The 23,182-nt window shown below is 43.4% G+C and overlaps 1 protein-coding gene and 2 long non-coding RNA genes across 4 annotated transcripts in view; 2 read left to right on the forward strand and 1 right to left on the reverse strand.

The window, feature by feature from the left end:
* LOC119033570 overlaps positions 1 to 23,182 on the forward strand; it is a 112,985-nt gene that overhangs the window by 88,319 nt on the left and 1,484 nt on the right. The window lies entirely within an intron of this gene.
* The window catches only part of cdh11 (cadherin 11, type 2, OB-cadherin (osteoblast)), a 92,983-nt gene that overhangs the window by 10,549 nt on the left and 59,252 nt on the right, over positions 1 to 23,182 (reverse strand). For both annotated transcript variants that reach the window (XM_037123860.1, XM_037123861.1), the window contains exons 3-9: positions 19,730 to 20,086; positions 18,743 to 18,882; positions 17,653 to 17,947; positions 15,191 to 15,310; positions 13,087 to 13,254; positions 8,017 to 8,204; positions 508 to 621 (exon numbers count right to left, since the gene is read on the reverse strand). In XM_037123860.1, coding sequence (XP_036979755.1) covers positions 508 to 621; positions 8,017 to 8,204; positions 13,087 to 13,254; positions 15,191 to 15,310; positions 17,653 to 17,947; positions 18,743 to 18,882; positions 19,730 to 19,874 — 1,170 coding nt within the window. In that variant the 5' untranslated portion in view covers positions 19,875 to 20,086. The remainder of the gene's footprint in view (positions 1 to 507; positions 622 to 8,016; positions 8,205 to 13,086; positions 13,255 to 15,190; positions 15,311 to 17,652; positions 17,948 to 18,742; positions 18,883 to 19,729; positions 20,087 to 23,182) is intronic.
* On the forward strand, positions 260 to 9,509 carry LOC119033573. The gene is made up of 3 exons (XR_005079301.1): positions 260 to 360; positions 534 to 645; positions 9,445 to 9,509. It is a non-coding gene; the product is annotated as an uncharacterized LOC119033573 (long non-coding RNA).

The raw sequence follows: 23,182 nt of genomic DNA on the forward strand, positions 1-23,182 counted from the left end.
GCTCCTGTGACATTTATCTAGTCACACACACATAAAAAGGCTCTCTTTCTTGTGCCGTCACAAACACACAAACGCTCTCACACATACGCTAGGGATGCACAATATACACTGCACCGATAAATCATTGGTCTGATATTGGGGAATTCATATTTTCAGGGATTTATCGATGAAGTTTAAAGCGATAAGATGAAGCCAAACTGCTGTTATTGACTCAGCTGGCTTGTGATTCATCATCTTCTTTTTTTATTTACTGGTGGAAGAAGAAGAAGAAGAAGAAGCAGAAGAAGAAGCAGAAGTCGGTGTGGAGAACTATGGTGTCTTTAATCTATCTTGGCTCGCCTTTCTTACCCTCAATTAGAGGTTAGTAACTTCCTGTATGTGAAGTTATGGATGATCTTATTGGTAACAGCCTTGAGAAGCAAATGAAGTTTAAAAAAATCCATATTGTGCATGTCTAACATACTCAAACACACTCTTACGTCTGACAGACATATTTTACATGTTTACCTTTATCGTGGCTTCGTCCTTATAAGGCCCCCATGCGAGGAACTGAGGGTCAACATGGGGGTTGGATCCCTCCACCTTCAAAGTGTACGACCGTTTAGTCTCAAAGTCCACCATCTGTAAAAGAGAGAGAGGAGAGAGGTCGGTGAAATCAGTTTATTTCAAATCATCATGCATCCCCATTTTATTTGATATTAGCAGCAAACACACATTCTGCAGTGTAATGATATCTGAAGAGCTCTATACAGGTTATCCACTGCAGACACCGGCTTTGAGGAAGTGTCTGGTGTTGTATCCTGGTTGTCTGATAGGGGGAGCTGTTGCTACATGGATGAGAGTAGCCGTAATACCACACGTATTGAAAGTCAGACTGTTGCCACCACTATTACACAGCAAAAGGATCAGGAGTAGCCCGAATGCTGACTTTTTACCTCAAGATAATTTGTATTGCACGATATTACATGATACAATAAGAGTATTTTGGGACCACAATGAATCATGAATGAATCATTTTCGGTTGTTTCTGTTGGGCCGTTTTCATCATCCAATGAAAACAATACTGGTCTGTTTTTTAATGAGCCGGGATTAGGTTTGGGAGTTTGGGACACCGCATGATAAAAGGGAGCAGAAAATGCTTTTGGCTCACAAGGTGGGAGATGAAATTGAGAGGAACTACAATCTGGCTTTTTATTTTATAAGTCTATTGTTTTGGTTTTTTTTTTATTACACTTTTATAATCGGAGACGGATGAATTAGGAATACATTGTAAAATCCCTGAAGTAGGCCAAAGGACAAACCTGAGATTCAATTCTCTCGTATTGAGCTTTCAATTCACTTTACTCAGTATTGGTAGGAAACCCACTGACTTTTTAATAGCCTTGATATGAAATCGACTGAATTGAGCGTGCGCTTTGAGGTAAGTCATTCGATGCCCGAACTGAAAAACATCACACATTTCTCTCACATTTCTATCAGCCATGAAAAAAAAATAAAAATAAATGAAAGGCACAGCAGTCACAAAGAGATGACCCTCAGCTAGACGGTGCGTACATCTAACTGATCCTCCCCTCCCTCCTGACCTGAGTGTATACTACTGCAGCAGAAACCTGCAAGTCAACAAATGTGTTGGCAGACATTGTATAAAAAGCTATAATACCCAAGAGATCCTCTCTGCTATGATTATGAGGATTCGTGCGTTGCCAACAGCACTTGGCTGCGACTTGCACTCATCCGCTCCGGCTCCGTCGTCGGCATAATCACGGTGAAAAAAAAAACAAAAAAACAAAAAATGTACTTCTGGGTATCAGTGCTGTATTATAAACCCTGATAATAACCCCCCTTTTTTCCCCTTCACCACTATTTTTCCAGCCAGTATGGAGATGTTGAGCTGGCAAAGTCCCAAGAGCGAGCTTGATGTTTTCATCTCCACGCTATCATCACTTAATGAAATCCCTTCGGGAGGAGCGAGGGCTCGTAAGCCTCGTGTGAAGTGTTGTAAGATCATTCACAGTGAAGCTGATTTGGATTTTTGAGTTTGACACACCGGGGGTTACCAGTGATTAGAATAGTTACCCAACTACTGATTCCAAATATTATGGATGGTTGCTGCTGATTGATAAGACTATGGTTTAATCACTCCTTGCTCTGTGACACTTCCAGCAGCCCTGCCCCTCTGTTTACTGTATTTATGCCTCAGGGTAGGATGTCCTGACCCTTGTTAACAGAGGAGGGTTGGGCGAAGTGTTAGAACTACGTGACCTTTGAAACGGAGCTTTTTCAGAGGCACACTTCAAGCTGAGGGGTTGTGAGAACTCATCATTTCAATGTATTAGGGGCCTTTTCGGAAGCCAAACAACTAGCTAGCTAATGTTACATGGCTGTGCTGGTTTATGAATGACAGTCCAGCATTTTGAAGTTGCATTTCACCCCCTTCTGATGGCTTTCAATTCCCAATTTGACCAATGTCTTGTTGCCAGGTGCAACCTTTTGCTCTTATTCATCTGATGACTTGATTGATGATAGAAAGTCCTGAATGAAAGCGAGCGTCCGTGCGGTTTCCATCTCCATCAGATAAGTGGCAAATAGCATTATGATAACACCGGGGATTGCCACAGCATTTTGGAAATTTCCGGTTGCGTCTGTTTGCATAAACACTGATGGTGTACGAGGGTCCAGAAGGGTCTCAATTCATAGGGGAAGATTTAAACCTTTGCGTGATGTCGATGTCTCTTTCAGGGAAAAGGGTCTTCCATTATTGTTTTCCTTTTGTTGTGAGTGATCAAACATGGTGGCCGGTCCCCATCATCTGCATGTAACGCCTCTGAAGACAGCTCCCAGAAGCTCCCAGAAGCTCCCAGAAGCTCCCAGAAGCTCTTTTAGTCTATCAGATTCAGAACTGTTTTCATGTGACGCTGCTGACAAACGACTCAACGCTGGAGGGACGTGCCCCCTTTCGATGGATCGCTCCACGCTGATTCGCAGCAGCTTCCGACTCGGTGGTGTCTGTGTAGGTGTTGAACGTGTTGACGATGGGTACGATGCTAAAAGGATTGATGTGACCCAGTTCTTTCATTTCCTCCTTTTTTTTTTTTGTTTTGTCACGCTCGCTCCGTCTCCGTCGTCCTCACTCGCATCCTGTCCCCTCCGTCTCTCAGTCAGTAGACCCATTCTCTCCTCATTCTCTCTGTCTTCATGTAATCAGCGTGCGGTAATAATATTCACAATAACGCCTTCCCTCTCTTTTCTCCTGAACACACTCCCACACTCACACACACACAGCTCCTTAATATTCTGTGGACTGCTTTCGTCAGGACACAGTTGAAAGAGAATAGCTGATTAAAGCTCATCCCCGTGTGTGTGTGTGTGTGTGTTTGTGAGAAGGGGAGCGAGAGAATAGAGATTAGTGGAGGCCACTCCCGAAGGCTGATTTGAAAGTGTCTTCAGGTGCGAGTCTTCACATGCGTTTTGTGTGTGTAGTGTAGTAAGTGTTTGGTCTTTTTTAATTGTGTGGCAAAAGATGTTGATTTCCCCCGAGAGGCATGAAAACACAATAAATCAGACGCACATACAAACATAAACATCCATGAAGTGCTGTTGCATGGTGTGAGCATCTCTCTCTCACACACACACGGAGGCACACTCTTCAAATCAGCTTTAGGCTATTAAGGCTATTATTCCAGCAGACACGGGCGTTTATGAAGAGGGATTGTTGTTTGATAGCTCCTGGCATTAGGCAGTACCCCTTACTCACATGGATCTATTAAATAAGGGGGAATCTGGATGTAGCATTGGAGGAAAGCTGCTCAGTGGCGCATGAAGCCAAAAAACAGTTCAGCTTCCCCAGGATCTTCAGCATCGCTTCTGGGAGCCGCTTCCAGTTTAGACCTCCACTAACACAAATCAAAAGCTCCGAGGTAACGGCTGCAATGTGCCGCCTTGTCTATCTAAAAGGGAGGTGTAATATTCCTTCTTTCCAAAAAGCTGCCACTGGGGTGGGCATAACCATGTGACCTGATGTGAAGCACGAAGTTGGGCGTGAAGAGTGAAGCGGGTCGAATTTGTCTTCAAAATAAGAGCTTTACATTGAACCCATTGGAGTTTAGAACTGGGTTCTTGGCGGGGGGCTTTTAATTTGAATATAGCGGCTTGCTGGAACAACAACAATTGGACAACAGGACAGCTACAGAGACCGAGGAGACGGACTGACTGCTGTGATCAGCTGTTTCCTGGTTTTAAAACTCTCTCCTTGTGGGTCGCACAACAGTGCACGTCGTCGAAACCTCTGCCCATCTCGTGCAGTTGCCGGCTTGGATTTATATAGCAGTGGAGGTAGAAAAGTGTTCCCTTCGAGGCGGCAAGTGGGCGGACCAAAACAGACCCCCAATTTACTGCCTTCTGTCTAAATCTGTGGACCTAGCTGCGAAAAGGACAACCACATTATCGGCTTGCTGCCCAGTATAAAAACGACTAAAAGATTGATCAGAATCTGACTTCATGCTCAACGATGTATCCGGCTTCTGACAGACGCTTCTTTCACGATGTTAGCTCATGGGGAAAACAAAGTCTTTGGGCCAATCTGCGTCACGGGAGATTGTAATTACACAGTTTTGCCGCCATGTCTGGTTGTGTTTTTCATTGCCTAGACGCTACATGTGTGTGCTTGCCTCAACACGTACACAAACATCCACCAATGCCCCACAGTGGCCTTTAAATTGAATCAAGCCTCATCTAATATCAAACTGTACGACTCTACATTTAAAACCACCCCATCGCTGCTTCGCCATGATTTAAGCTCACCAGATCCAATAATGGATTTTTGTTTTTCTTCATCAAGACTCATGTATTATTCATGGAGTAATTAGGGAAAACGCTGTATCCTTGCAATGTTAAAGAAAGCGAGACATAATTCCAGTTAATGACCCGTCGTCAATCCGAGTTTTGTGGGAAATCCTGCTGACAATCCAACAGACGAACAAACAAACAAACAAACAGGGGTGAGAACATTAACCTCCTCGATGGAGATATTTTAACAAAGTTTGTTCTGAATGTACTGAGCTCAGCTGTCGGGCTCTGAAACAAGTTATAGGCCTAGTTTCACAAAAAGTCTGATGATCTCGTAGTGTTTTCATAGCTCATTGCAACTTTATTATGACATTAATTATATGTATTTATCTATTTTCTCTATTCCATTCTGTATTAGTCGTGTTGACTACTGTTTGCAAACCAAAGAGCCTCTCGGGGACGATAAAGAACATCTACTTGATCCAACACTTGAACTCACGATGACACGTTTTGTAACCGTTGACTCCGAGTTTTGGGTCGACACGACTTCAAACAGTTTAATTACATTGAATTGATCTTAAGAGGGCAACACTTTTCATTAAATTAACTGAGGTTTTACAGCTCTTGCTGTCACCGCCTTCCAAAAAAAACGACTTAAGTGTTGACATGTGGCTTCATTCAGCCTGTGTGTTTATTGTGCCAGACTTTTTTTTTTTTACAGTGAGATCAATGGTCCCGTCTAGATTGCGTTTTATTGAGTTTGAGCGTATGAGGTTCACCCACACATTTAATACTTCTCAAGCAAACTTTCCTGCCTTTAGGTGGGTTGAAAGCCACACACACACACACACACACACACACACACAGTTCCTCTCATTACTTTGATTGGGCTGCCCTGTTTGGCTCTGCAGCACACTAAGTCAGAGACATATTCTTTTGGAGGATAATCATTTGAAAACTACACATTTTTAACTGTTCCCTTGTGCTTTTGTCTAGTCGCGGCCTTCTGTGTGTTTCGACACTTCCCACAATTGCAAATTTACAAAATTCCCAGCTGATTACTGCCCAGTAAAAACCGCACAGACGCCTGCTCTCTGGGTTAACTGCCTCCCTCCAGGACACACAAATTGTATTTTTTTGAGCGAGGAGAGAGAACATTACTCATTGTTATTATTCACTCATTTCCCTGCTCTCTGCTGGTGACACCAGTGGGAAGAGAGCCCCCCTAACCCTGCCAGTCTTAATGCCAAGCTCCAGCACTGAGCTCCAAAGGAATCGCTCATGCAGCCGGTTGAGAAAAAAGGCATGAAACAGACTTGTATCGATTGATTCAGACAGAAGATTTTCCCACCGCATCAGTGAAAACAAGCAGTGGGTTAAGGCTGGCTGCTCTTTTGAGCAACGTCACTGCTGTCTGGACGGGAAAACGCAGCTCGCCACTGATGCCATCATAGTTTTAAAGCACATGCATAATAATTACAGATCTGACTGCCAAGATTTCAACCAAATAAGGATATGGTTTGGAGCTCCCCCCCTTTTGTGAGACTGAATGTCTGACGAACCTACAAAACGCTCTACAAAATGACCTCTATTAATTCTCAGGATAACTTTCCACAAGAGGAGAATAAAACCACCTTTTAGCAGACTGATTTGGTGTTCATTTCATTGTCCTTTTACCTCACACACCACACTGACAGCTCAACTACAAAATGCCATTATTTTGTGACTGAGAGACTCTGAGGTCGGACGCCCCGGCGGGGAAAAGCAGGCGACCGCAGCTCACTGGAAGATCCAGCTCATAATCCTGACCTGCAGCCACACATACAGTACAATAATGTGTGTGTGCGCGCGTGTGCGAGTGTATTTGACAGACCACTGTGTGTGTTTTGAGACGGAGGGACTTGAATGTGTGTATATCAGAGAATAAGGGACTGAGTGTGTGTGTGTGTTAGACAGTCACAGAGAGGCAGCGACAGAAAGAGTGAGAAAAAGTAATTGTGTGCGCTGAGCTGGATCACTGAAAGCTATAGTTATGTTGTGTGTGTGTGTGTGCGTGTGTGTGCACGTGTGGGTACAGTCACAGTGCAGAAGATGAGCTCTCGTCCGTGGTTTTGTGAGCGAGAGTGCATTAACTTTCATGCCTCCCTTGGCCGGCCAGCGTTCGTATCAAACATAATAAGAACCTGCGCCGGTCGTCAGGGGAAAACGAACACAGCGCCGCCTCCCCGCCTTCACTTCCACCCACCTGCCTTATTGCTCCATCTTGCTTCTTTTTCTTTTGTCAATCACCCTTTTTCTTTTTCTTCTATTATGGCGCGCAGCATTAAGACACAAATCTCAAGACGGCGGCTGAAATGTGGGCTGACTGAGGCTGCACTTAACTTGCTGCGTCGGAAGGAAAAGTGCAGGCTCAACTCCATTTCTGCGCTGTTTATATTGAAAAATAATGGTCAGTGACGCATTTGTTTCCATCAGCGCTCGCCGTTCGAGTAGCCCGCTATCAGCAAACAAGCACTTTTGACCAACGGTCCTGACCATAAAATGCTACGAAGATTGTGAGCTTCCCCCCTCGGGGATCAATAAAGTCTTATCTTTACTAATCAAATGTTCTGTGTGCTGGATTTTCACGAGTGGGTGAACAACAACTGGACTCTATCCTAATGTTGCCTTCTCCCTTCCCAGTGTAAATGGAAATCTTGAGTTGTCACTGGGAACCACTTTCTATAAATGAATCATTAAATCGTCGGTTTTTCCTCTCGGCTTCGTAGCATAAAGATTTTTATGTGGAAAAACTTACTGTAACTGCGTCTACAGTACGAACGCCTTCCAACAGCTTTGACTAGCTTTGACCTCCCAAAGTCATTCCTCTCTCAATCCCTCCCTAAACTGGAGATGGTCAGCTGTTCTGCTGTTGGAAATATGTATTGTTAAATAAACATGAGGGCTATAAAGTGAGATTTCTTAATTACAGTGTATCGGTGTTTAAGTGGTGTTTATTCCAGCTCCCCTCGGCTTTACGAAGCTCTGTATTAACCTTCAGCTCCTTAAAGCGTGCGGCTGCAACTTTGCCGTTTGTATTCACCCTCTCGCTGCTGTCATAGCTACATTTTCAGCCATAAACATTATTCATGACCTGCTGAGTGACAAAGTGGAGCCAGATCAGAGCCTTTTCCTCTTGTCGAGTCAGCAGGTTTTTAGGTCCACGAGTGTCTTTTCTTTCATTTCTTTTACCTTCTTCAGTTTGATGACAGCCTCTCTGGTCTCGGAGTCGGTGCTCAGCTCAAACATGTTCATCCCATCGCCGTCGACTAAGCGGTAGTTCACCAGTCCGTTGTCTCCGAGGTCGGGGTCTTTGGCCTTGAGGCGGCCCACCTCCTCTCCTGGCACTTTGTCCTCTGATACAGACATTGGATACACACCTGTGAGGGGGAGGGAGACAAAAAGCAGATCATTTAGTTGGCTGTGGTGGACTTTTGATCACCGCTGGCTTTTTATGTTCGCCTCTTCGGAGCAGAGAAGTCCTGGCCGGCTGCCACCATGTTTACTATCTGAGTCAGGGTCAGTTTTGGAGGGCACAGAGGGATTAACGTGGAGCTATACCATCTGTCTTATATGTCCTCAAGGATATTAATACCCCCCTATAGTGTCAGGTGTGTGTGTGTGTGTGTCGTAGACACCTGGCTTGCAGAATGAGAGCAGTAGGACCATATGTCTCCTCTCTCAGATATCACCTCACTCCTCCCCAAACCTTTTCTCCCCTCTTATTCTCATCTGTCTCCAGTCTCTGCTCGTTTCATCATAAAACCCTTCTCTCTGCTCTCACCTCTGCCCATCATCTTATTTATTCTCTTTTTCCATCTCTGTCATTTCCTCCCTGCTTCTTCCATCTTCTTCCCATTCTTGTTTGCACCTCCCCAGTCCCTCCATCCTCGCCCTCCTCCTACTTAATGGTTCAGGCGCTGAGGGCAGAGTGGACTCATCATTTTATGGGGTCTACGTTATTAGCATGTTTATCCCGCTCGTCCAGGTGCAGCAGGAGATTCATTCGGCCATGTGGCTTCTGAGAGCGATCCGCAGGACTTGATCCATCCATCCATAAATCCCTCCAGCCTTCAAACCCCCCCGACACACATCTCCTTCAACCAAATCCATCCTCTCCCATCTCCCCTCTTCATCTCTCTCTCATCTCCATACCGTTTGACACACTTCTGGTATAACACTGTTCCCTCCATCTACCTCTCTCTCTCTTTCTTCTCCTCTTTTCACTCCACCCTTCCAAATCTCTCCACTCATCCTCACCTTTCCGCCTTCTCTCCGCCCTATTTCTCTCATGTCTGTCTCTCCTTCTCCTCCTCCGTCTCCTCCTCGCGTCCTGTCTGCCTATTCTGTCTAAAAGCTCATTTCATCCCTGTCCTCCTTTTGCCCTCTTTCTCCCTCTCTTCTCCCATCGTTCCATTCTTGCTTTTCCTAAGTAGCTTAACTTCAATGGCTTCTGGCAGCCGAGTTAAACATTGTATGACAGAACACACGGGCAGGACGTTGTTACCTGCATGTGTGGCTATGATGTGGAGCACCACACTTGCAGGAAGTGTAGTTCCTGTGAGGTGTTTGACTGTTTTGGTTGCCAAATAAATGACTGTGTTATTTATGTTCACGCAGATGTCCGGTCGTGGAAGGAGGAGCTCATAGAACCAGCAAAGTTTAGATGTATACGAGAAATAAAGAGCCAACTGATAATGGCCACAATGTCTTGGGTCAGTCATTTTGATGTGATTATTGAAATGACAACAATAACACAATTACTACTCATACTGGGAACTTTGATGTGTTTCATGCAGGCCGAAGGTTCCTAAACTTTTACAGCTAGAGTGCCTAAACTGAAACTTAGTATGTGTCTGTGGTGTGTGTCATTTTTGTTGTGGCTGGTTTGTGGTTAACAGCACTAAAAACTAAAATGATTCTCAGCGAGCATTTCCCTTTTAATAAACCTGAGTCAATTTGCAAGAAATTAACTTTACATGCTTTAATTTCCTCACTTGTGAGATGATAACCATTTATAACACTCAACATAGTGTGCTAAAGTTGAAGGGACGTCTTTGCAGTATTTCACGTATTTGTGCCTCAACTTGGGAGAGAAACTTCAAATAAAAGAAGTTTGAAGATGCCTGCAGAGTCCCAGAAATCCCATTCAAATTGTAATCATCTTGTCAAGTCATGTCAGGGATTTTTTTTAATATAGCTTCTGGTTTGTTTTTTTGCTGATGAAAACAGACGATTCTGTCTTCACAATCCCAGAAAGAAACGGGGGGTAAATGACATGTGCAAATAGAATCCCGCAGACATCAACAAAAGATTATCTTCCGCAGTTTTTCTCATCGTCTTTGTTCTGCATTGTTCATGTTTAAACAAGAATGAGAGCGGAGCAAGCTGTGGAGGACTGTGCGGCACATATATTAGCAGTATAAACCCTCTGTCTGCCATGCCAGCCTAATAAAGAGCGAAGTCGGGGAGAGTTAAAAAACAATCACTTCTCATTTGCTTTCCTTTCTCCTCTATTTTTTTTCTTTTTTGCTCCTCCTCCTGGTCTGTGCTGTGATGGATTCTCGTGGTTGGCAAACGAGAGATACTTGATAATGAAGTGAAACGTTAGATTTACAGGGACAACAAGTCTGTGAGAGACGGAGAGATCAAGAGTGAAAAAAAAAATAAATATAACAGCTTGAATGAAAACTGGAAATCTGCTCGAACGCATGAGAGAGTCACGCTGTGCATCTCGCTCTCTGTCTGCTTTCATAACTTGTGTTTTCTCTCTTGTATCTGTTTTATTTTTGTCTTCTTTTTCTTGCTTCGGTTCTGTTTTTTTTTTTCTTTCTTGACTTGCTTATCTCATTTCCTATTTTCTCTCCCTCTCTCGCTCTGCTCTCTCGTACTCTGCCCATCTTCTAAATAAGTAATCACTGTCCTCATTCACACCATCTGGGAGACTTTTTTTCGTGCAGGTGTTTGTACTGCTTCCGCTTCTTTTTAAAGAACAAGGGTACCCACCGCCGCAACATATTGCTATTTGATGTGTTGTCTTGTATCACAGATGTAAACTGCCACTGATGTTGCAGCTGATATTTTGAGGTAAAGCAAGGACGTACTTTTCTTACACTTATGACTACAATTATGTTTTATATCCACTTTGGATATGCAAACAGAAGGCCTGTGGTTAGAAACTCTGTCCTCACTGACTGCTCACAACAAACATTTTAGCACGTCATTGCGTAAGCTTCCCATTATAATTAGATTACCCAAAGCAACAGAGGCAAACAACACTTGGATGTGGTTTGATCCTTCTTCACTAACACTAACGCTGGTCCTCCTGATCCTTCACAAGAAGGAATAAAAGTACAGGATTTGACGATGGAAAATACCACTGGATGCCCTTTTTAGGATACCACTTTATTAGCTACACCTCTCAAATCACTTGCAATCCAACACAACAGCTCAGGCATGAATACTAACTGTATGAAGAATATAATGTTCGGTTATTACAGCCAACACGGCAGCCAAACCGCCGACCACAGTTGGAGTCACACCCATGGATACGCTGAAGGTCATCAGGGGTGTTGCATCAAAACGGGTGTTTTTAAGAAAGCTGCAAATATTTTTTTTCTTTTTTCTGTTTAAAACCGGCTAGTTCTTGTGCCTAAACCTAACTGGGGCGTAACGGAAGCATTGTGATAAGACAGAAATAGAAAATCCAGCGTAAGTTGTGCAGAAACATACTTAGCTAACATTTATTCTGGCGGCTGAGCTGACAGTACCATGTTATCGGCATTAAACATGCAGTAAGATGAATTAATCTCTGATGGCGTCAATCAGATGAACGTTATCGTCTTTGGAAAGGAAAACTAGGCTCCCTCTCAATTCCATTCGAAATGTTCCTTTTGTCATCGGCTGCGACCTGCAGAATCGGATTTCATCTTGGCATCGCAATACACCGAAACACAGTTGGCTCGTTGGAAAAACAAGAACCAGAGTGATGGTTCTGACAGCCTCTTTCTCTCTCTCAGTCTTTTACATCCCCCAGCTCACTGCTTCTGCTCGTGTCTCTCCCTTTTCTCGCCTATTCAGCTTCTCCACGGGCTAAATCCTGAGCCCTCGTCTCTTCTCCTCTCCATGCATTCCCGCAGCTACTCTGCTGAATCTCTGCCAGGAGTTGCTCTGCTCAGAGCTGCAGGAGGGAGAGAAAGAGGAGGCTGTGGAAGAAGAAAAAAAAAACAAAAAAAACAGAGAGAGGCTGAGAGAAACTCAGGACTCGAGACTGAGGTTTGTGTTGTTTATATTATATAGTTCCTTTCTCTGTCAGGTGAACCAGAAGGATTGAATCTTTGGTTGAGCAGAAGCCACCGAGGCTTATTCACCATCTGCAGGCTTGAAGCTTTTTTTTATAATCAGTTTGCTTCGTTTTGAAAAAAAATTGCATTACATGTTGTCAGCAAACAGCATGGGCTGACTCCTACCTCCTCCTAAACTTTGTGACACCATATTTTTTTTTTTTTTTTTGGTAAACACTGACATATGGCATGAGCGAAGTGATATGACAGCAAACTTACTGACCAGAGAGAAACCAAAACCAACAATCACAGAAAGGGCAAATCTCTCGCTCCCGTTGGTTGTTTCCTCAAATCTGACCGTCCAACCAGAAAACTACCATTTGTTTACTTCATTTCATTGTTGCCGTGTTTAGAAATGTAAGAATACTTGGGAGTAACACAAAAATAATATATGTTCCTACAGCTACCGCTTTTGATAAACCAAGGCGAAATATTTCACTCGTTTTTTATAGCTCAGCAAATCAGCGATTCCACAAATTTCCCAGGGAGAGGCTTAAACATAAACACAAGCACGCACACGCACACACACACACACACACACGCCTGGGGACATTGCAGGGGGCCCGTAAAGAGCCTTTAATAATTGATTTCTGAACTTATCTTTTGTGCCTTCTGCTGCGACTCCCCTAGTTTCTATACCGCTCGCGAGCAACATGTTTCTGGGTTGTACACGCGCACACACACGTGCATATACGGTATATGCATAAATATCTACATGTTTGTGGACTTGCATAATGTACATGCACATATGTGTTGCACAGAAAAAGTCCTCTGAAGCTGCAGGATGAACACTGTGATGTGGTTGAGTTTGGTGAATTGTCTGACCTTTGACTCCTCTAAAGGAAATGTTGGATGGATGGATGGATGGATGGATGGATGGATGGATGGATGGATGGATGGACAAGGAGATCGTACTCACTCTGAGGAAACTTTGGAGGGTTGTCGTTGACGTCTGTGAGGGTGATTTTAACCTCGGTGGTCCCCGACAGCCCGCCCATGTGACCGCCCATGTCTTTGGCCTGGATGACGACATCATACTCCTGGCGGGCCTCGCGGTCCATGTTGGGCAAGGCAGTACGAATTATTCCTGAATGGACAGATCGGAACATCAAACCGGTGCACAGATTACATAGAGACATAGATACGCACTGCGTATCTACATCTAAATGCTGCAATGCCGACATGTTAGTTTGAGATTTTCATGGTAATTAAAGAGTCATAAGTTAATCTTTCAGAAAATAGAACCATTTGCTAAAGGAAAATGTTGGGAGTGTAATTTTCTCTCCTCAGAGTGGGGTGTAATTTATTTCAAGATATTTCATTTTTTGCAAGAAAACGCATCATCACTCATCGCTCACATTAATAAGAACTCCAGTTAAACATGTGTGAAGTCTTATTTTTCTCCATTTCAAGCCCTGGTAAGCTTTTCTATCTGTTTAATTCATCAGCGCCTGCTCTCTCTTTCCATCTCTCTCTCTCTTTTTCTTTTCTCCACATGTCTGACACTGCAGCGTTTGGGAGTTGGGGCTTTTCTACTGTCACATTATGCCAAGTGTGTGTGTGTGTGTGTGTGTGTGTGTGACAGCATGAAAAGCTGATAATCTCCAAACCAATTAGAAATGTGAGCTATGGATTTGAGCCAGTCAAATACCCAACACTGGTTTGATTAGCCAGATTTACTCGGCCCAAATCTCTCTCGCTCTCTGTGCCCTAACCACTCTCTTTCCATGGACTCACTCTCTCTAAACCAATTTCTCTCTCCTCCTCTCTCCTAACCTCTCTTTTTTTTCTGTCCTTCTTCACCCTCCCTGACCCAACATAGCTCCACGTCTGCCCTAACCTCTCTCCTTACATCCAATTTCTTCTTTTAATGCAAACCCAAATATTAGGCCTCAGCTCTGTGGAGACCAGGCTAAAATGTCCTCTGGGGACCTTTTTTTTTTTTTTTTTCAGCGGTGTCTTCTTCTCTGCACCAATTTCAGCGGAAAGGACGTGTAGTTACATGATCCCTGCAGCAGAGAGTTCTCAGCTTTTTTTTTTTTTTTCTTAACATGAAGAGTGGTTTGAAAATGTTGCAGAAAGAAACAGATTCGTCACTTTGGTCTCAGGGACAAGCAGTTTCCACAAGGTGCCACATGGATACAGCAGTTAATGATTGTTGTGTACAATGTTGGAATGCCTTAATCATATAATAGATTTTTCTTTGTAATACTTCAGTAAATTCAATAATGGCTGTAAGACCTGGAGGATATCCAGGACTTTGAAAAAAAAGCAGGTTGTCCAGATAAGATTGAGCTGAGAAATGATTGGTGGCTGAATTTGTTAGTTGGGAAAAGATGGCTAATATCACCACATATCATCAGCTGTGTGAATGAATACACAGAGACAGGCTTTAGGAAAGTCAATACACACTGATAGAAACAAAATCGAAGTGTTTGGATGCAGTGAACATGACAGCTACTTGTTGATCGATCAGACTAACATATATATACTCCCTAAAGTCTGGCTGCTAGCGGTATGTTTAAAGCTTTAAGACTGAGTCAAGCGGTTCCATGCAGATTTGCATTTCCAAGCCAAGCCAGAGATGGTCCTTCTCTCTGCTCGTGCTGGACCCCCTGCGTGTGCTGCAGTGATTGCGGCCACAGCTAACCCGCGACAAGTTCTTGTTATCCCCTCAAACAAGTCGCAATACTCAACTCATGTCAGTGTGGGAGTGCCGAGAAAAAAAAATGTTTTAAAAGTCTTTCTCTTCCCGTGTTCCTGTTTGTACTCTCAGTTATCTGCTGTATTACCACTGTTTGCTTTCAGCTATTTCATAATTGAAGTTGCTGGTAGTGAAATAAAAAAAAAAAAACATTTCCTGATTATCCTGCTTTAAAATAACAGCATTTGAATAACTTAATACAGGAAGAAAGGTCGGGTGGGTAGCCCTGTTGTGATGGAAATGCAAATCCCTGCCAAGTCGCGTCGAGCCATCACAGAGAAAGAAGCCACACCTGTCTTTGTGTGACACTACGCCTCACCTGTCTGAGGCTCCACAGAGAAGTACGGTTGTCCCTGCAGAATGCTGTACACCAGCCTGGCGCTGTTGCCGTAGGTGGGGTCATCAGCATCTGTCGCTGTCACCTGCATCACTGACGTACCTGCAGGACAGAAGCACAGACACAACAGTCAAGTCAGGAGATGACTCCGCCTCAGTGATTCGGTTCAGGAATAGTTTGACAAACAAGCATGTCACAGAGAATGTGCTGATTCACCTGCCTGCGCCGGCTGAATTTGGATCTGAAATGAAAAAACACTCTTCCGTTTTTCACAGACGCTGCAGCTGTGCTGCACCTGCGAGGCCGGTCCCCACTATGATTTCTCTACATTTCATCAGTGCCGGGTGGAAACATCCACTCTCCACTTTGGTGATTTTCACGTTTTAAATAAAACATTAGATTTCCTCCGTGAGTTGACAGAACTCTACTCCCCCTTGATTTATGAAACGCTTTCAAAATCCATCACATAATCTGAATAAAAATTACGGTTGTCACAAAAACAAGTCAGTCTGAAAATGTCTTGCTTCCAGCCGACAACAGCAATTTACTTCCTTCTATCTCTGTTAACGAAACTTGACACAGCAAGGCCGAGCGAACAGGCCAAGTAATTACATTTGCAAGGTTCTGAAATACATTGTTAACTTTGCATAATTGTTTAAATGTCCCTTTTTTTTCACAACTCATAAAGCTAACTCACTCACAGATGCAGTTTTCTTCCTTTTTTACAGCAGTTTTTTTGTGTGTTTTTATGTTTACCATCACTTTTTAAAAGGTTGTGAATCCATCTATCCTCTGGTGTTCTTTCTAAAAATACCTGGTGAAGGCTTAACGTTGTTGTGCAGATGAGACGAGACAGATCTTAGTCAGCCAAGATAGCTCTCCGGCTTCTCCATCTCACCGTCATTTCTTTTATAGAGATAGAGAATATTTGGTAACCTGAAGGACAGTCTCGATGGAGGGCCCACAGTGAGACGCTTCCTAATCTTCCTTTCACATGCTGTTTGGATGTTTAACGCTCCATGTGCAGCTGCATGAGAACCACTAACTATCCCTCTCCATACATAATCCATCAGGTATACAACTGTAAGCTACCTTTAGTGTACAAGGTAAATTACTATTTGAAAGAGAGTGGCTTCTCTGTCTGTTCTAATTCTGACATCCATGAGGGAACATGGACCTAGTTAGGCAAAGTGCTGCCTTTCTCTATGTTCCACTTCTGTGATTGAGGATGACGGCTACCGGCGGCCCCTCCCTGCCAGACTCCTTTATTCTGGTTTTCGGCTTTCAGAAAAACGGACGGATGAAAAAAAAAAAAAAAAAAGGCTGAACAGAAGTCCTTTCAGAAGTTCTTTCTTTGGAAGTCCAGTTCATTGAGAGAAGGGATTTCTCTGGCTTTCAGAGGCAGCACCGCTGCCAGTGTGGTTCATTTCAGGTCAGCCTCGAGGGGTTTTTAAGACTATCCAAGACCGCATAATATTCGGAAAGAAAATCTATCAAGATCTGAAGCTCTGAGTTAGGAGACTCTGAGGAGATGGTGGAAGCTCTTGCCAATGCCAGTCTGGTGCTAAATATCTTCTTGCTTCTTTTTGAGCCCATTTTTTTCCTCTTAAGTATGAAGAAAGAAAAAACATGACAAGGCTTTTTAGGAGCCGATTGTCTCAGCTAATGGAGCAGTCTGTTATCCACCTCTCTGTCACACTTCCTGTGGTCAGATTTCAGTGATAATTAATAATGTATGAAAAAGGCTGTTTCGCAGACAAACAACACTGTCGATGAACTCCATCAGTGACTTCATTAACAAATGTCACTCAAACTACATTGGAGAGCATTTCTGTTCTAAAACGATTTGAATTTTTTCACTGATGTTATCAGATTATATCTGATATCCTCAGAATGGACTGGCTTTACCAAAATAGAGCATTTAAGTAGCATTCTTATTACAGAAACTTAAGAGGTTCACATCCCTGTGCCCAGTTCTTGTCAGCTTTGACAGGAGTGCAATAAAAAAGCATCCTGACTGGAGACATTGCAAATTGGCAGAGTTCATGCCCAGCCAAGGACAGGACGGCTCTACCGCGGGTGATTAAACCAGCCCAGAACATCACTGGTACCTGCCTGCAGATCTCTCTGAAATCTCTGCACGGAGCCCATCAGATACTAAAAGACAACACCCAGCCCAGCCACAGTCTGTTCACCCTGCTGCCATCTGGTAGAGTATATAGTATCCACTGCCGTACATTGAGAGTACAGAGCAGCTTCTGTCCTCCAGTTGTGAGATTCCTCAACTCTCCACCACCAAAAATACATTTCTTTGTGCATCATAAAGGGACTACAGCTTGCATTTTGTTGTTGAATGACAAATAAATGAACCATGAAGACTGTGAAGGCTGAACAACTGAATCTTCAACCAAACCTGTTCCACAGCTGCAAACTTTACTACTCACCAACATTGGACATCTCAGGCACCCTGGCATAGTACGGCCCGTGTAGAAACTCAGGAGGATTATCGTTGATGTCCTGAACTTTCACGATGAACTCTGAAGGAGGCTCCAGAGGCTTGTTAGTGTCTCTGTCCACGGCCTGGGCTGTTAAAGTGTACTGGGCCTGCTCCTCTCGGTCCAAGGTTTTTGTGGCGTGGATGTTGCCCGTCTTGTCATCAATAACAAAGATTGTTCCCGCACCTTCCCCAGACAGGATGTACTTGATGTTGCCGTTGCCTGAGTCTACGTCTGAGTGGAGCTGAAGTTGGGAGGGAGGAGGAAGAGCAGGAGGAGAGTGAGATAAACCAGAAGGGAAACAGAGACATATGCAAAGTCGGTACATGATTGGTGTGGACAACATCTGGATTTCAGATGGTGTGGAACAATACAGAAGAAGAGACGGACTGGCGATCGCAGCAGAGTGAGACAGGTCGTCTGTTCGACAGGCAGAAAAAATGAAAAACATCCTCCAGCTCGAACGCTCGGCAGACGTGACGTGAGGCTTCTATTCCTCAAGTCTACAAATTAAAGCTGCTGAAAGGCAGAGATAGACGGGCGAGCGGATGTGCCGTGTGAGACAGGCAAACGCTAATAAGTAAGAGATTTAATACGTTGTCATCCCTCGGAAAGAAAAAAAAAAAAAAATGAGGAATGTTCAACATTCAATTAAACTCTTGTTCTTCCTTTACAACTCCTGGACTGTGAAATATGAGGCATTGTAAACATCATTTGTTGTTTGTTGTGAAAGCCGCGGCTCGGGTTTGAGTGATGTTGTTGTTGTGGAGGAGTACCACCAATCATCTTCACCCTTGGATGTGAACATGACCTCTCCCTCTCTCTTTTATTATAAATGGGCAAAAGCTCTTTTAAACCCTTTCAGAGTCGGTCGTTTGCTGTCACCCTGCATGCCCCCCCCCCGCCCCGCCGTGACTGTCTGTAAGAGCAGCGGCTGTTAATTATTCAGCACATTTTTAGATTGTTATTAAGATACTAATCATGTTTCAGAAGTTGATGGAAAAATGCTTTATAACTGCTGTGGTTTGATTGTACTCACCCTGCCCACCAGCACCGGGTCAGGTCCCGTGTACTCCTCAATGACGAAGAACTGATTCCAGACCCATCCTCGTTTGGACCTGTGGAGTACCTGCCCCTCCTTCCCTCCCCGCTGTCTGTGTCTGTGCAGCGACATGTGACCTACAAGCACAACAACAAACACAGAAGCATTTCTTTAAACCATTACTACATTTTTCGATCAAATAATCTAAAGTCTGCAGCACATTTACTGTTGGCTTTCATTCAATATTTTTAATGTTTGCAAGCAAAATGAAGGGGAAAAAAAGCCCTTTTAGGTCACTCTATGTCAAATGGATGAATTATCCTCACCACTGCAGTTTGCTCTCTGAGAATATTTTCAATAGTGTGAATTCAGAAGTGGGTGGAAGGCGGTAACCTCACGAGCCAAGAGGCCCACTTTTGAATTATGGGTCACCGAGCCGGTGAGAAGATGTGGGTGGGTGGTGTGAACGACACACGCTTCAGCAAGCAGCCTATTAGGTGGCTCTTAGCGAAGCACTTCAGCCATGTTTGTTGCAGTGCAGCTGCTCGGCGGCCAACAGGAGCATGTCTGTAACATCATCTGTAACATCTGTAACTGAAGGCTGCCTCAGTGGCAAATATAAATAACTAAGAGAACGTTGCTATGTACATGAAGTTTAAAGAAAAAGACTGAAACTGTAAATTGAGAGAAATGAAATGTGTAACTATTTTGCATTATCATTTATAGCCTTCTTTGGTTTTGCATTAAAATAAGGTCATGTCAGTGGTTAAAACCGTTTGCTAATGGATAATATCCCAAATATCTCATAGTTAATTAATTACCAACCAGTAATCGATTGCTAAGGCAGCCAACTGCCAATTGAATTAAAAGTGCTTCAAACCTCCATCCGTTGAGGAAATCGTTGCATCATCATTACAGTTAAAGATAATGAAACAAGATGCGTTAAATCCATATAATGAGGTAACCTCATTGCTCTTGTTTTACCTTGATGTCTGTGTTTGTTGCCCCTTTGATCCAAGGAAGCATTTGCTCTCCGGGTTCCTAATGCGACGCTACAGAGCGCAGAAACTCCGACCAGCACCAGGAAGGCCCTCATCAGCCCGAGGCCGTGCCGCTTCAGCATCACCATCTTGCCCAACCGTTCACTCTGTCCCCAACGCTCTGGTTCCTCTCAGTGGAGCTCAGCTCCCACTGAGGTGATATCCCGTGTTTGTTAATGTAATGTTGTTGATGAACTTCCTAGTTCATTAGCTGAGATGGGGCCCGTTGGTGCAGATATTCATCACCCGCTTCCACGTTTTTTTCTTCTTTGTTCACTCCTCTCTCCTCGAGTCACAAAGCCTGAAAGAGAGCAGAGGAATAACGCCGATTGGTGCTTGACAGTCGTAACAATGAAATTACTGCTTTTAGTTTAATTAAACTTTTTCCAGACAGATTAGATAACGAATTTAAAACCGAGAGAGCAAGAACAACACAAACAGTTCAGTCATCATCACTCATTCCTGGCTGTTCTAAAGGGTGATGTTGAGCGACTACAGTTGGAGAGTAGTTGTTTAGTTGATTAGGACATCGCTCTAATTATCTCGACAACGCTGTCTGTGAAGTCATTAGCTGCAATTCAATTAGACACAGACGGATTCAACGTGGGAGGTTCAGCTCATGTTCAACTCCAGGTCGCTGTATTGTTCCATTTACAGCCTTTTCAAATGCAATTAAAGCAATGTAAAGCTGAGTGGTAATTTATGAAAGTCATTTCATAGCAAATGTTGTGGAGTGTCTCTCCCTCCAACGCCATTACGTAGGTTTCAGTTTGGTCTGCACAGGTGATGATTCAGGCGTATTTGCCTCTGCGGTAAATTCATCAGGAGGCGGAAAGCGTAATGTGATCAGTACAAGATCCAATTTTACCACCAACAGTCCTGACCTTGGAAGTGAAACTTTGGTTGGAAACTGCAGATGAATGTCAGTGAAATGTCTTAAAAGTTTGTAGGAAAATTGATTTTTGAGTCTCACTGCCAATACTGACGGTTTGGGATTGTGGGTCGGGCTGACTGCCACCCCAAAGCATTAGTGTTTGACAAGGTTCAAATTGTAGTGTAATTTTGATTTAAAAAAAAAAGGTGATTTGTAGATCAGTGCTGTAGTCAAGACCATCTAAATCAAGACCGAGTCATAACCAAGACCAATTTCAAGCAGTACAACACTAGTTTAGATGACAATGCTTGGTTGTGGTGACGACTAGTGAAACGTGTGTGGTCTTGGTTGCTTGAATCACCTGATTACGCTCCACTTAAGGCAACAAAGTCATTTAATTGACCCACACGTGTACATCAGGTATGTCTTTTTCACAGACCGGTGGTTATAGGTTATTGATGCATCATTTGCACACAGCTGCATCTCCAATGAACTTCCATTATAGCACCTGACATGGTTGACAGGAGATTTGGGACACGACTGCAGACCCCTCCACACTTTATATTCCACATAGACCTGCGGTGTCTCTCTCTGAAAAGCCCTGACAGCCGAACAATACCACATTAGACTTGAAGATGATTGCACCAAATCTCTCAGTATTCCAAAATCATTCAACACATGCAAGAAGCAAACGCTGGAAGTGATTATGAGCACAAATCCCTTTACAGCGGCTACAAATAGCTGTGAATACAATCTCTTAAGGTGCGGCTCACAGGGAATTGGCATATTCTCTCTCATTTTCTTTTGTCTTAACTTGCACTTTACTGTTTTCCTTTGCCTTCGCCATATGAATAAAGGCTGCATATGCAAATGTGAGTATGTATTTAATATTCAACGGCTCATTAGATGAGAAAATTCCCTCAGGGCTCATTGGCTCCTGTTGACCACATGACCAGTCAACCAGGAAATGTTGACAGTTAATTCCATACTGGCTCATCATCTGGCTAATTATCCTTGAGTCTTTTGATTGATGTGCAAGCGTATACGTGTCTGTGTGTTAGTTCCCCGTCTATTATTCATCTTCTATAACCTCCCCGGAGCTGTTTTGTCTTTTGCCACCGCTTCAGCAAGGTGTCTGCTTGACGAGACGTATCTGGGACTGAAGTGAAAGTGCCGCGAGAAAAGAAAACAGAAGGGCTGAAGAGAAATCAGGGACAAACTGGAAAAAGTTACTCTGTCCAGATGTTGTTCCCATTTAATAGGTTTACATATTAAATAATGTAAAGGTGCACTACGTAGTTTTGGGGAATTGATTTTGTTTTCATGCCTAAACAAAAATCGTGTTGTTTTCGTGACTTAGAAACTGAATAATCAAACTGACCTTAAAGGAAAACATATTTTCATACTGCTTAACTTTGAAGCTAGAAAAAGTGGCAGGGTCCGCCACACATAAACAAACACTGTTCTGGGAACCCGTAATTCCTCTGAGAACAGTTTGTTTATTCAGTTAAAGAACAAATATATATTTCTGAGTTTGTATTATTACTTAATTAATATTGTAAATATTTCAATTCTGACTTTGAATCTCTTCTCCAAGACTGCACAGTAACTCTTTTAAAACCATTTTTTTTCAAAGGGCAGATATAATCTGCCTGTTTTTTCTGTGTCAGTTTACAACATGAACACAAAAGCGAACATTTAGGGAAAATCTTTTCCTGGAAAGTCATCACTTGTCACAGGTGGAATCATTTGCGAAGTTGATCAGAGAACAAGGCAAAATCTGAAAGGAGTCTGAAAAACAACAACACCGAAACAATTATAGACCCCGGCGCTCACTTGTTGTGCAGCGAGCTGACACCTGCTATGCCGAATCTATTAACAAGCTCTCAGACTGTCATTTATGTGTCAAATTAAGTGTCTGCTTTATTTAACAAGTAAAAAAAAAATAAAGCAACTCCAAATTAAATTGCTTTCACCGCGATATCCTGATTTCCTGCTACCGGTCATCTGTTATGTGTCTGAAAAAAACTGTCAAGTCAAGCGACGTGCAAAAACAGAATAATAATAAAACAGATTGATCGCAGCGAACAGAGTGATGGCTCAGAAACACTCCACAGTGTGGCTGTGAACATGATAACGGGCGACTTGCTTGATGACAAATGAAATGACCTCGCTGTCTAAATCAAATGAAGCCAGTGCTGGAAAATGACTTCCTCTCACACACGGAGGACGATTATTAACTCGATCTAAACGTCCTTTTTGCCCTGTTTTAATTCCTGTACGTTCAAAGGAGACCGATGTGGTGAGTTCAGACCTTAGTTTAAAGATTCACCTGCCCTTATTGATGAAATATCTTCCATAATCCTGCACGTCTCATGCTCTTTTCTTTCCTTTACTGACCTCACTAATGACCCGGAGAGCTGCAAAGAAAAAGAAAGAGCCGAAGGAAAAGAAAACGCAACACAGAAACAGACAGTGATAATGGCTCCCCAGGGCGAGCATGCCTTTTGGCCAGACCACTTC

Source organism: Acanthopagrus latus, chromosome 15 (assembly GCF_904848185.1).
Source record: "Acanthopagrus latus isolate v.2019 chromosome 15, fAcaLat1.1, whole genome shotgun sequence".
Taxonomy (NCBI): Eukaryota; Metazoa; Chordata; class Actinopteri; order Spariformes; family Sparidae; genus Acanthopagrus; species Acanthopagrus latus.